Source organism: Tripterygium wilfordii, chromosome 8 (genome assembly GCF_013401445.1).
Source record: "Tripterygium wilfordii isolate XIE 37 chromosome 8, ASM1340144v1, whole genome shotgun sequence".
Classification (NCBI taxonomy): Eukaryota; Viridiplantae; Streptophyta; class Magnoliopsida; order Celastrales; family Celastraceae; genus Tripterygium; species Tripterygium wilfordii.
Genome location: NC_052239.1, coordinates 1,174,613 through 1,188,682, shown reverse-complemented (window position 1 = coordinate 1,188,682; position 14,070 = coordinate 1,174,613). Strand labels below are relative to the sequence as shown.

At 36.0% G+C, this 14,070-nt stretch overlaps 2 protein-coding genes across 4 annotated transcripts; one reads left to right on the top strand and one right to left on the bottom strand.

Moving 5' to 3' along the window:
• Window positions 1-322: 322 nt before the first annotated feature.
• On the bottom strand, window positions 323-3,869 carry LOC120003427. The gene is made up of 4 exons (XM_038852415.1): window positions 3,301-3,869; window positions 1,411-1,654; window positions 1,198-1,291; window positions 323-810 (listed from the first exon to the last, which is right to left on the bottom strand). The coding sequence occupies exons 1-4, from the start codon at window positions 3,735-3,737 to the stop codon at window positions 536-538; spliced, it is 1,050 nt and encodes a 349-aa protein (XP_038708343.1). The 5' UTR covers window positions 3,738-3,869; the 3' UTR covers window positions 323-535.
• Window positions 3,870-4,411: 542 nt separating this feature from the next.
• On the top strand, window positions 4,412-13,823 carry LOC120004403 (protein RFT1 homolog). 3 transcript variants are annotated; one of them, XM_038853754.1, is made up of 15 exons: window positions 4,412-4,752; window positions 4,928-5,024; window positions 5,134-5,228; window positions 5,738-5,898; window positions 7,243-7,394; window positions 8,224-8,342; window positions 8,813-8,976; window positions 9,125-9,199; window positions 9,735-9,806; window positions 10,274-10,411; window positions 11,212-11,367; window positions 12,425-12,477; window positions 12,588-12,766; window positions 13,304-13,393; window positions 13,487-13,823. In XM_038853754.1, the coding sequence occupies exons 3-14, from the start codon at window positions 5,143-5,145 to the stop codon at window positions 13,362-13,364; spliced, it is 1,416 nt and encodes a 471-aa protein (XP_038709682.1). In that variant the 5' UTR covers window positions 4,412-4,752; window positions 4,928-5,024; window positions 5,134-5,142; the 3' UTR covers window positions 13,365-13,393; window positions 13,487-13,823. The 3 variants fall into 3 exon arrangements, with proteins under 3 accessions (XP_038709682.1, XP_038709681.1, XP_038709680.1); XM_038853753.1 differs by having other exon boundaries at window positions 4,414-4,752; window positions 4,928-4,999; XM_038853752.1 differs by having other exon boundaries at window positions 4,414-4,752; window positions 4,920-4,999.
• Window positions 13,824-14,070: the final 247 nt, after the last annotated feature.

The window sequence follows — 14,070 nt, the reverse complement described above, 5'->3', positions numbered from 1 at the left end:
GCTGTCAGTTGCTTGTTTATAGGGAAACTGTCTCAAGTTTACAGGGAAACCATGATCCTGCTCATGATGGCATGGTTTGCTCATCGAATCACCTCTTAATAGACATCCGCTGTTAAATATCACCTCCTATTTTCCCATAATTCTGATTTCAATCTGGTTTCTAAGTCCTGGTTGAAGATGGGTTAAAACCTCAAAATGCTGTTCAGCGTCTTGAGTGGTTTAAATTATTCTCCGAACTGTTAGTTAACCTGTTTCTACTTTCAACCGAATATTTTCCCAGATAAGACGGAAAGGAAAGGAAGTTAAGGTTACCCGATGACAATTAAATGCACCAGTTGAAGTCACTCTGTTAATAAACGACAAAAGTTAACATTCACAAATCTCCAAAGCATACAGATGTATGAACTACAATAACACAGAGCAGTTATCTTGATATGTCAAAACATAATAATGTAACCCTCAATGGGCGGGCAACTTTTACTGGTCTAGTCGCCCACAATAGAGGGGAAATACCTGTCATGTCGTCAAATTATGATCAAGCCCCGTGGGCTCGCGACACAACAACAATCAGCAGGACCACAATGGATAGCAGGAATGAAGTTTTCAGCTTATCTTGAAATGGATCCGTGTCTCCTGTTGCCGCATTCCCCTCGTTTGCGGGTTTGAAAAACTCATTTGTCAGCTTCATAATATTATCGATTACTTCCATGACTTTCGCCTTTGTGTTGTCAAAAACCCACCTAAGGATGTTGACTGCTGGATTTGAGTCATCAGATGGCTCGTCTGAACTCTTCTGAGTAATGTTTTCATCTGCAAGGCGAATCAGGGGTCGTTATCAAGTTTCTTTGAAGTCATCAATGTCGATAAAGGAGAATCAATGACATTTCAGCTTAGTTTCAAGAAGCAAACAAAAGAACACAAATCATAATCCCTCGAAATGTAAATCCCGTTTACCTAAATGCCCCATTTTTACAATTAAACTTGACAGAACCAACTATGCTTGCTTTTTCTATCCTTCCAAGAAACATGAGTTCACTCATTTGAAAAAAAAAAAAGAGTACTGCAGACAACCACCAAACTTTGCCATCAATGTATAGCAATTAACATGACATACACTTCGCATCCAATCACACGTTCGTAACATTGAGTTTTTAACATGAGCTGAACATGATTTTTGAAGATAACGAAATGACCAACCTGAATAGTATGACTCTTTGAGTTGTCGGACCACATCATTGTTCATGACAGCATCCCAAACAGCTTTATCAGATGATAACGAAATGACCATCCTCTGCAAGAGTTTAAACCTTTCTAAGAATTATCACCAACCCCACATCAAAAAAGCAATCCTATTAAGTTTACTATGCCCAAAGAGATGAAAAAGAAGCCATTTTTTAGATTATTTTGAACCTGAACGAATGGGTCGGTCTGCAGTAAATGAAAAGCATCATATACTCTGTCTCGTCCTTGATATTGCAACACTCTTGAGTTATAATAATGTGGAGAGGGCTCTACCCAATCTAAATCCGATCCAACTGAAGAAACTCGACCCTCCGAATCAGTAAAACTTGGAATACGATTTGTTCCATCCCTGTCGGAATTATAAGCATATTTATCCCTGACATGCTGAGAGTATGGGGCAACGTCACAGACCCTACGATCACAAAACCACACCCAATACAACAAATGTTAATGATTTCTAAAAGCTAAAGTGGTAATATTATGATAAAGTTCAAAAAAAGTTGTCGCTCATCTATTTTACAAAAAAAAAAAAACAACAATGATATGATTTAAATTAAAGAAAAAATATACAGAAAAAATTTATTTTGCGAGACTTTCATTACTATCATCATCATCAAAGCCTTAAACCCAAATATCATGGGCCAGTGACATTAATCTTTAGTTAGCACATGAATGTCGTGTGTTGCCGCACACACGCTATGACATTCTCAGTCTTACTATGTTCATTTATGAGTGACCAGCCACTTTACCATCTCTATATCCCGTACGCATAAAGCATTTTATAGTAAATAGCAAAATTGTAGAATTTAACCTTTTGCCTCAAATGCATCCTTTCACACCCCATAAAATTCAATGCGCATTTCCATTACATCCAACTCCAATACTATGAGCACCGTCCTCTACAATATCCCCGTCATTCAAAATTAGTGACCCAAGTACCAATCCCTATCATTCTTGACTAACTTCTTTCTCCAATCTATACATTTATATGAGGGAAGCAGATATTTCACCAGTTTTGGTGCCAAACCCTAAACGTCACTCACAGGGAACAAACATCATAACTGTTACTCGATAACAACTTGTTTATTTCTGGCAGTAATGTTCATAGCTTTTGAAAAAGTTTAATGCTAGCAGCAGCCTACCGCACACTCATCAAAATACAAGAACTAATAAAAACCCCTTTTAGTTCATTACATACATAATATTATGCCAATACATAAATCGAAAGGGAAAGAATATGGAGAAGTTAATAGTTAAATGAAAAGAAAAAAAATTCAGATTACGTTTGCTAAATGGCTATCAGAGAATACTGTAGCAAGAAAGAGAGGAGAGGATGGAAATCAGGTTGTCAATGTTGATAAAATTATAATACTATAAACCCTATTGCCATCACAGTCATCCTCTTTATCCTGTTTATTTAACCATTGATTGTGGATGGATATCAAAAACGGAATGCCAGATGTTCTACACCTGTATAAAGAAGTTTACTTGTCCGATTAAACCAATGATTTTCAAATTATGTCACTATCATCTGACTCAGAGCAACCACTACAAGTCTACAACCACCTCAATATTGAAAATGATAATGAAAATAATTAGTTTACTTTTGGTAGTCAAGCATGTTCATAGTTTAAAAACATGACCACTGACAACAAGAACAGGGAAAACCAGATGTCCCATAAAGAAAGGTCGAGCTACATGCCACAGATGGCATTTTTTGAACTTACGTCGGTTCTGAACAAAATGATTAGGATGGAGACAAAATTAAGATTCAGTTGGGATTGGGGTCTTTGAACAGAAGAAAAATGCCAAGATTTTGTAAATTAATGCCCAATTAAAACCCATAATTTTTCTATCATTAGAAACTAATTAAATAAATAAACATATAACAAATTTCAAGGATAAATTCCATGAAAGCACCAGTAAGTTTCATGATTTTCGGACCAGAGACTCATAGAGAATATTGCTACTTTATCAAATAAGAAACTGCAATTGAACAGAAACATCAAAAAAATAATAATTCAAAACTGCATAAGAATAAGCAAAACAGAAACTCACTGTTGAAGAGCAGAAACAGCATATTGAACTTCATCTGCAGAAGGCACAGGCCCGAGGACAAAATCATCGACAAACCCAAAAGCCCTCTCATCCTCACTTCCGTCAACAGAAACCCACTCGAACTCATCACAGCAAGAGCAAGACCCGGCACCAAAACTATGCCAACAAGTGGGTACACCAGAACTGGCGGATAAAGGAACACTAAATGGAGAAAAATGAGACGACCCAGAAGACGAAATAGTAAGATTATTTGAGGAATTAGGCTTATTAGTAGGCCTAGAAGCAGCAGCAGCAGTTGAAGTGGCTCCTGAAGATGATAAGGGTTCTTGAAAAGTACTCCCAGCACTGACACCAGCCCTGGCAACGGCCCTACCGACAACCCTCAACACGCTGCTCCCTCCTGCTCCACCTCCCATGCCTCTACCTCCACCGAACATGGCCGCTATTTTATCTTCTTTTCTGTGTTGGTGTTCGTGTATATAATATCAAATCCTGCCGATATTTCTGTGGATATGTGGATAGGCTTAACAGGGTATTCAGTATTCTTCCTGATTTGTTTCTCCTCTGTATTTTCCGGCCTTTTCAATTGCTTTGTATTCACGTTTTACTTCAATGCGGTCCATTCAAGTTTTCTTCTCGTGCTGTCTATTTTTTCACCGTTTAGATCAGATAGATGGGATGGGCGATCATGTGATCTGACGGTGGAAAAAAATAAAACAGATATGATATTTCATTATTCCAATTAATTTATATTTATTCATATAGACACAAAGAATTGAGTGGCATTTATTAAGAAAACGTTGCAATATTTCTACCTCTGATTGCGACAAATGGTAGTATCGTATTCGTATTGAAGAGGATGTTTCGATGTTGATTTAAATCCATAGCCCATAATGGGCCAACGTACAAATTAAAAGATGGGCCAATGTTGGGAATTTCAGGATTAGGCCCAAAAAACAGTTGACAGTTGCCTAAAAATAAATTTCGGGCCCTCGGCCTTCTGCTTCATGGGCTTGAGATTGTCCTTATTTTAACCCGAATTCAAATAAGTAGGCTCACAATGGTCCTAACAAGGAAAACGCGCGATTGCGCGAAAGACTTCTTTCTGGAATTCGAGAAGACTTTCCCGACAAAGTCAAAATAAATTGAAAATTCGTCGAACGGGGAAAAAAAAAAAAAAAAACCAACCTTGTAGGGTTCCTCCTTCGAGGAACAGCAATGCTTTCTCGCGGTAAACAAATTGGGAATTAAACCTAAAAGACGTTGTTTCTTCTCTGCACCCAAAGAAACCCCAGGAATTTTCGCTTGATACTGTTCCGGCTTTCAGATCTGGGATTGGGGGTTCCAATTTGATTCAATTGCTCAGCATGTCAAAGGCATCGGAAATTCCGTCTCAAACAGCCAGTAATGGCGACTCCGCCAATTTCTCTCGCACATTCAAGTACTTATTAGGTTAGTCTCTTCTTATCTATGGGTCTGCTTCTGGCTTTCTCGATAGTTGTTTTATTTTTTGTTTATTGGTATGTTTTCTTCTTCCCTTTGGAAAAAAATAGAGTATATATAGGTATTCTGAACATTACGTTGCTGCATGTTATTGACTGTAATTGTTGTAAGCTTAGCTACGCAGTTTTTGTCAAGGGGGATTCCCTTCATATTCAATGCATGGATTGTGAGGCTCCTAACAGAAGCGGAATATGCGGTAACAATTTGTTTAACTTATTTAGGTCAATGTTCATTGATCTGATGTTAAATTAGTTTCTGAATCAATATTAACTTTTTTGATGTGTTTTCATTTTCCAAACTGAATTCTTCATTGCTTTTTCATGAATGTAGATCTATGCAATGCAATTTCCCCTCTTAGTTACTTGCTTATTGTTTCTTAGTCGGGAGGGTTTCCGCCGAGCATGCTTGCGGGCAGATATTAAATGGTAATCCCTCGAACTCTTTTAATCATTGATACATTCTTTTGGTTATATGCCAGAATGAACAAGCCCATGCCTAATAGCTTGTTTTCTTGATTTGAGATTACATTTTTTTTTTCACTCAAACATGCTTCACAAAATTAAGTTACATTGTTTTCAATTAGAACCTACAGTTTTGCAGGATCACTGTATTAGTATCTGATCTCATCCAAATAATAATTTTGTAGTTGGTGATTCTTACGTATACTTTTAATTTGCCCAGTGCATTTCTATGATAAGTTGAAAGAGACCGGATACCTAAAAGTTGTTGCAAAAGTTGGTTTCAATTCACGTGGATCCTCAAATTTCTGATTTTTTAATGTTATAGTGGAAACTAATATACTGCATTGATTGATCTAGATGAAGATTAAGTTTTCAGAGCCAGAGTGTTGGATATTTTCCTCAAATTTAAAATCTGATTTAGCGGTGCTCTAGCCATATATTTTACTATTGTATATCATTTGCTTGTTCTGCAGTAATGATAGTTCAACGGGAGAAAATGCTACAAAATTACTGAAAGTAGCATGGTTGACTGTTCCCCTTGGAGTAGTTATCATTGTTGCAGCATGTTTTCTTGTATTATGGTGGCAAGGACTAAGTTATTCGGATCCATACGGACAGGCTATCTTGATTAATGGTAACGTGCTATCACTGTTTCTAACCTTCTAGTATAATCCCAATTGACTTCGAAATTAGTCTGAGGCTAATATTTTATATGTTTTTCCTTGTTGTGAGGGACAATCTAAAAGAAGTTTCTTGTACTCTTGTTGAGGTTCTTCCAGTCATGATAATCAGATGCTTCAGCTCGCCATATTTTTGGTACTATAACCATTGGTGCACAATGTTTTTGGTACTGTTAGGACTTAGGATTAGGGTTGATTCCTCAAAGTTTTTCACAGAGTATGACTATGACAGCACCATCTAAGTTACATGTTCTGAATATTTTCGAAGTCGTTCATTTTCTAGGTAAAATATGGTGGATGAGAAGATGAGCTTTGAAGACAAACGTTAGGAAAACATAACTTGAAGGTTCATTGGTCTAATATTTCTTTTGCCTTCAGGAAAACCAAATATTAATTGAAATAATAAGTGGAGAAGAATCTCATAAAAGGTATGCTCACGTATTTGGAACTCCTTTGCAGATTTGTAAGAACCATTAATGGTTGTTTTTGATGATAATGAATGCCTCAATAGGATCATTAGTGGATTTTGAAACTGCATGATAAGTTGATAACTCAATAGGATCATTTTGGTACTAGACAATAAATGCATTTATGAGGACAAATTTTTGCTGTGTGATTTTTGGTGGAATAAATTATGTCAGATGATAATTAGCTTCACCAAACAATTCTGCTTCGTGCGTTTCATTGTGGCTGTAGATTATCTACAGTTTTTAAGTAGGAACTGGTATCCATCCAGTAACAGTTCGATCATAGAATTTTGGTAAAATATTATGTAAGGGTTCCATTTAGTTAATTTCACTAGAGTGTTCCTTGTCCAAAAATCGCAACAGCTTTATTATCTGCACCTATGTTTTAATGAAACTTTTTCCACGTCTTTTTACAGCTGTTCTCCTTTTTCCTTACACTTTGAACACGTGTCACAACTTATGCCTGGGCTGCAGTTGTGACTGGTATTCACGAACATGGTTGCGTTGCAGGCTTGATGGCCTGCAATGATCTGATGTCTCTCTGTGGATCAGCTACTTTGTTCTGTATAAAGAAGTTGAAATTTTTTTTGTAACCGCTGACCTTTGCTTGAATTGACTTTTCCTGATATTATTTTGGTCAGGTCAGTTTGAGAAGCCAGAAATAACATGTTTCATAATAAATATTATCTGAGAAATGCGATCGTGTGTTGGTCTAAATTGGTGTAATTGCCATCAATTCAATTTTCTCTTTGATATCACTTATTATTTGTTAGTTAAATCAGATAAAGTCCATGAAATCTATAAATAATACCAGTTTGTTTCATTTAACAGGATGGGCGTGCATACTGGAGCTGTTGGCTGAACCCTTATATATCCTTTCTCAAAACTTGCTTCTACTTAAATTGCGTTTGATGGTTGAAACTGCAGCTACACTTTCACGTTGTACGATACTGTACATTCTTATTGCCAAGCAAAGTTACCTGGTAAAGTCATTAATTTTTTGAATCTGATTGTTACATGGTGTCAATATGCTTGATGGTATCCTCCATGAACTGTTTCTGATATATTTTTTGATGCTTTGGATGACTGATTTTCACTAGCTCTTGAGCTAATTTGCAAAGCTATGCCATAAATTCTTACTCCTTGCCCTTAAGCTACCACTGGAAGCTACATATTGTTACTTTATAATGGTTAGGTTAGTTTGACATATTACCATTGGTTAACCTATTCTTTGATGTTGTTAAATTGAAAATTTCAGTTTTTGACCTGGGACAGAAGCACGGAAAGATTGGATATTGTTTGTTGGATAGAACCCTTGAATCGACAAGAGGATCTTTGAATCATAAGGAATATAAATTCTACATTCTCTTAGAATATAAGATAAACTACCAGACAGAGACTACTGTTACCGTTTTGATTAAGTTTAAACCTAGTATATAATGAGGTTATTCAGAGACATAGAAAACGTAGGATGCAAAAGGTGTTTCTAAGAAACTTGTTAAATCCTAAAAGGACTTAAAAGCAATTAAACAGATCATAAACTGCTGAAATTACATAACCTACATTGAAGATAAACGAAGATATAGTAGATAACCCATATTTGATATTTGTCCTAAATCAGCTCCATCCACCTATGTGGGTCATGCCGTTCTCTATTTCTCTATCTGCTTGATCTGGGCATAATTGTTGGAGGTAATAGAGAATGCTTGTTCTCTTCCAACTTGTCTGGGCTGCTGTATTATTTTGGTAGCTAAGTTACTGTAATGCATCAGAGTATATGGTCGTTACAGTTGCTTAATCTGGCTCTTGCAGGATAAAGAGATTGCCTTTGCATTGTCTCAAACGGCGTATGGATTTTGCTTGTTTGTAGGCTATTGGAGCTACTTTCTTTTCTCTCATGCGTTTAGAAGTTCTGATCTTTTTCCTTTCAGGTATAGTTTTTTTATCTGCTACACATAATCTTTTATCCAGTAAACATAAACAGAAAAAATAAAAATTAAAGGATGAGAGACAAACTTTAGTTCATTGTGTGATGACTGATGAGTATACAGAAGTATCAGAGGACAAAGGTCAAGATTGAGTTTGTACTTATCATACATTTTTCTTCTCCAATGGCGTGTTTGACTTCCAAGTTCCATTCAATTCATTTATGTATCCCATCTCTTATGAGTTATAACAACTACTTGATCTAATCAGTTTCTTTCTCTTGGCTCCTGGCTGCGTTGTCTAGCCAATCCAAAACTAGTTTGCTCATGATTTTTTTTTTGGTCTGCTTTTATTATATAAGAATTAAGTCGCCTAGATTTTCATGTATAATTATTGTATGTGTTATCCTGAATTCCTGATATTTGTCTATTGTTATTTAGGAAGCATGATCGACATAATAGTGTGAACTTTGCAGGCTAGGAAGCCTGATGGACATTGATAGGCAGCTTTTAAATTTTTGTGTGCTGTTTACCTTCCAATCTTTCCGAAAGCTCCTTCTTCAAGAAGGAGAAAAGATGGTTTTAGTATGGTTGGATACTCCTTATAACCAAGCAGTGTATGGCCTTGTTGAAAAATTAGGTACATTCCTGGTTTTGGCATCTTGGCGTGATTAAGTTCTAACTCCTTTGGTCTCAATAAAAGTCTTTGTATGAATTTATAATTACTTTAGTATTTTTCTGTCTGCTGAGATAGGGTTTGACTCAAATTTTAGCATTTTTAATTCCAGGGAGCTTAGTGGTGAGGATGGTGTTTCTTCCATTTGAGGAAAGCTCTTATGCTACGTTTGCCAGGTCTGCATCAGGTTTACCTCTCTCCCTTTTTTCAATGATATTACTGTTTTTCAAAATATTGCATACCCCGTACTATATCCGTGTGCATGTGTTCACTACTATTTTGTTGTTGAACTAAGGACTGCAATTAAGGTTCACCAAGCAGAGTTCTATAAATTGAGCTTTGAATGGATAACAGGTCCTGTCCATGTTATGCAGCATGACAATATATTTGTATTGCACTTCTGGCATAATATCACTGGTGTTTACTCATGATATAGTGGATTAGTGGTTTGTCAAAGACTTCTATTATGATTCAGAGAAGAAAGGGAATTCATATTTGCAATAACTGCTTCGCTAGTCCTCAATTCAAATTTTATGGCCCATTTTTTAAAGAGGTTAGAAAGAAAAAAAATTGGTTGTTTTATGCATTTTGGTAGATGTTCCTAACAAGAAAGTCCTTAGTTTGAAACTGTGCAGTCATCAACATCTGGACATGTTCCAAAACCATGATCTTTTTTATCTATCCTTTGTTAGCAGTTTACCATTTTATATATTTTTCAACAGGACAGCATGCAGACAAAAACAGGAAGTTAGAGAGATGCCTAATGGAGGCACTGAAGCTTGTTTTGATTATTGGTATTTGCACCAATTCTTGCCTTTGTTAGTCTTTTTAAGTTATTTATTTTGGAGCAGAGCTAATAGATTAAATCCCTTCATTTGACCTGCTAATTTATCATATAATTTTTATGGCATAGCTCCAATACAATGGCTATGAACTTTTAGATTGAGAGCAGAACTAATAGATTGAATTTCATCCCTTCATTTGACCAGCTGATTTATCATGTGATTCTCTTTGGCTCTGGTTTGTTAATCATGGAGATGACGCATTCATTCCATGACAACGTCTAAATTAGTTTATATTTTCTACTAACAGGATTTCACTTCTATAAGCAATCAATTTTATTCTATTCTGTAAATTTTTTTTGGTTATTCTATTATGTAATTCTCAAAAGCTATTGGAAGTTCATCATGTCTTGAAATGCTTCCCTTGTGTGTTTCTTTGATCATTGTATATTAATTTCAAGTTAACAACACTTTTTTAGGTCTCATATTCATGGCATTTGGTCCAAGTTACTCTTATTCTCTTGTGAGATTGTTATATGGTCGAAAATGGAGTGATGGAGAAGCTTCAGCTGCCCTCCGGTATTATTGCCTCTATATCATTGTTTTGGCTATGAATGGTTAGTAAAAAAAAATCCTTTGGCCTTCCTGTTATTGCTGCTAATTATACAACTTTTTTGCAATGAAACCGTTTATCTCATACTGCTGTTTGTGTGACTATTATGTTTTCATTCTTTCTTTTATGTTGGTGGAAACAATACTTTCTGAGGATGTAATGTCAATGGTAGTAAGCACACTAATGAATGTACATTGGTTTTGCAGAAATTAGAGATTAAGCCGACTTTCGAGTGCAAAATTTAGCTATAATTTTTTTGTCACAACTTCACCCAAGTCCTAAGTTCTTATCATCTTAATAGTTGCCAATGGCCATCCTGCTGATGCTGTTTGTAGTAATGCTTCGTGCTCATATTTTTGGTCTGTTATCTGCAATCAGTTTGACAAAATTTTATCTGTCTTGAGAAAATGGGAACTTAGTTTACTCATAAAGTTTGGTTCTAGACCCAATATCCTCTTTCGTTTCAACATTTAAGGATATATTCTGGTGCTGCACGAGAATTAAGGTTCTCTTTGTGATCTTATGGAAATAATGACAAAAGATTGAAATAGTGCTCTGATCTTTTTAGTTTTGACCCATTGATTGAAATGTTTTTATCTCTTCTCGAGTTGGTAGAGTATTTATTACTGTAATTGTCATCACAATTGATATTCTTGGAAACAACTAGAGATTTGTTGAAGATACATTCACCTTTCTGTTTGCAGACAACTAAAGATTTGGGGGTGATTAGGCATATCCTATAGCTTTTTCTTAAGTTACTATGTTAGAAATTCAGATTGTATTTCTTTTTTGAATTTGCACCAGGAACTTCTGAGGCATTTCTACACGCTGTTGCAACTGAAAACCAAATCAAGCGCTCCAATGATTCACTACTTGTGTTTTCATTGATTTATTTGGTAATGAATGTCCTGCTGATTCGGTCAGCTGGTGCAGTTGGCCTGATCATTGCAAATGCTTTGAGTATCCTTTTTGCATTGTGGATTTTTCCACTGGCCATACCTCATAGTTTGCTTGGTATCATCATGGAAGGTCTTTTACTTTTTGATCTTGATGTAAACTTCGATTGCTTAATTTATTTTACTACCATCTAAAACTCCAAAATTCTTTTTAGAACTGTTTACATCACAAAGGAGGAGCTGAGCCTATCCACTGCATTGGAATTATTACTTGGTGCTTCAATTTGTTGATGAAATATGGTTGGTTATACACCTTTGAGTTCATTAATTGATGGTATTTTCGTTATTGAATTATATTTGGGAAATGATATTGGACTTGTGTATGGTGTTCTCTTTTGTAAATCATGTCAGTGCATTGGAATTATTACTTAGTGTTTCAATTTGTTGATGAAATATGGTTGGTTAGACACCTTTGAGTTCATTAATTGATGGTATTTTCATTATTGAATTATATTTGGGAAATGATATTGGACTTGTGTATGGTGTTCTCTTTTGTAAATAATGGAGACATTTCTGTCGTTTTGTTCCTCTATTTGTTTGGTTCACTTTGGGTGAAATAATTCCATTCAGTTGTACTATGGTGGCGAAGGCTTGGGCTGTATGTTCCAATAAAATGAAATCACGTGATTCCAGACAAAAATGCAATATACCCCCATCAACCAATTTGAGATGCCTGCACCACGCACGAGAACTCTAATTCACACTGCAAAGAGAGAAGCTAGCATACTGTAGCGCATCAAGTTTTCAATGTCATGAAGATTTGTTATTTTACTTGGATATCTTTCTCATTCAACTTATTTGAATAGCTTTGCTACCATGTGAATATAATCTTATGCTCACAGGTTAGTGGTGGCTCCATTAGGTGTTTATTTTTGAATTTTCATCATGTTATAGGAACGCCAATGATTTATTTTGTTGTTTTATCATCCAATTAGTCTTTGAATGCCAACCGCATCATCATTTGGGATGATGGGTTTCATGGTGATGAACAAGTTTTTGAATTCTGATTGAAAAAGCCGTGTATCATCTACATTGGTTTAGGATTCCTTGACTGATCTAAGATATGGTTTTGAGGATTATTTACTCTGCTATTTTTATCAAGAACTATTTCCAGGTATGTGTTAAGATTATGCCAAAGCATGTACTTTTAGTGAATCTTGATATTTTGTGTTACCGTACCATTCTTACACTTGGTGAATGTTTTTTTCCCCTTCTCCTCTGCAGGAATCGTCAACATTTTCCTTTGGTCGTTGCTTGCCTTTGGGTTGGACAATTTTGTTGCTTTCAGGCGTGATTACTCTTATTTCTGAGAAAATATTTCTGGACCGGGAAAACTTTTGGGCGACATTTTTTGTGCATTTCTCCATCGGGTTTATTTGCTTCTGCATGTCATCAATTGTCATGTAAGTTACGTTGTTTTCCATTTACTTTCTTAACTTCTAATGACTTATGAGTGACCATATGCCATGATAATATCGCATAATATCCAAGGATTTGCCTAAGGTTGTTTACAGAAGAACATGTGGTCCAGTAGTAGAGTTGCTGAGGTGCAACCTAGAGCTAGAGGTCACAAGTTGAATTCCTAGAAACAACCTCTCCACATATTATGTGGGGTAAGGTATGCATACATTATGTCTGTCCCCGACCCCGCCCACTGCGGGAGCTTTGTGAACTTGAGTTGTTTACCTTTATAGGGGAACATGTGGTCCAATGGTGCAACCTAGAGGTCACATCTTCAATTCTTAAAAAACAGTATCTTCACATATTATGTGGGGTTAAGTCTGCATACATATTGTCCGTCTCCGCGTCCACCATGTGGGAGCCTTTTGACGGGAATTGTTTTCCCATTTAGTATTGTTGGCTTTCAGTATATTCATGATTGTCTATGATTTAAGCTGCAAGGATGCAATTTTTGTAATTTATTCTACTTCCATGAATAGCTACCTCCGTGAGAAACCTTTCATCAACAAAATTATCCATTTTCGGGATCATGTGGATTGAGAAGCGAACCTTCCCTAGCAATTTCGAAGGTAGGATCATTTTACTTTGACTTGTGCTTATCATTTGCTATTGCCTCCTTTCTCATCTGGATGTATGTGTAACATGAGATGTTGGTAATGCAGCCAAAAGCGCAAGGATGATGGAGATTGCATACTCAATAACTCTACAAAACATGGTAGATTCAATAACAAGGTAAGATGTAGCAATGTAATCTATAGCATGCTAATTTTTAACCTTCTATGCTAACCCAGGGAGCTATCCTTCCATCCATCTTAACCTCCTTCAGTCTCTTAAGAGCCCCTTTGCGGGAGGAATTTTCTATGCGAGTGAATTGAGAATTTTCCCCCAAATATGAACGACTTTTTAAAGATGTGTTCATGTCAATGATAGCTGACTCAGAAAATGTAAGAGGTACTGAGTAGGATACTTGGAATTTACAGTTTTTCATATTTCCCTGGATATTGCTGTTTACATAAACTTCTCCGGCCCCTCCAAGCACTCCTGTTGATGCTCCAATGCGCTCATCAACTCGGTAAGCAAAAACAGAACTTTCTCAACCTGCTAGTTAATATAATATACAGTAACAGTCGTGTTTATCTAGGTATATAATTAATCCTTAATTAGTCTTGTATATTTTTCACTATTGTGTTCATAAAAGATGATTGAAGCAAGCTTAACCTGGGAGAATAATGCAATGATTATTGTA

Coding starts and splice junctions, on each gene's coding strand:
- LOC120003427 (XM_038852415.1), bottom strand. CDS start 3,737: ATGTTCGGTGGAGGTAGAGGCATGGGAGGTGGAGCAGGAGGGAGCAGC. Junction 1,292..1,410: donor AGACCGACCCATTCGTTCAG/GTTCAAAATAAT, acceptor AAACTCTTGCAG/AGGATGGTCATTTCGTTATC. Junction 811..1,197: donor CAAAGAGTCATACTATTCAG/GTTGGTCATTTC, acceptor TTCGCCTTGCAG/ATGAAAACATTACTCAGAAG.
- LOC120004403 (XM_038853752.1), top strand. CDS start 4,668: ATGTCAAAGGCATCGGAAATTCCGTCTCAAACAGCCAGTAATGGCGAC. Junction 9,200..9,734: donor GTTTGCCAGGTCTGCATCAG/GTTTACCTCTCT, acceptor ATTTTTCAACAG/GACAGCATGCAGACAAAAAC. Junction 9,807..10,273: donor GAAGCTTGTTTTGATTATTG/GTATTTGCACCA, acceptor ACACTTTTTTAG/GTCTCATATTCATGGCATTT.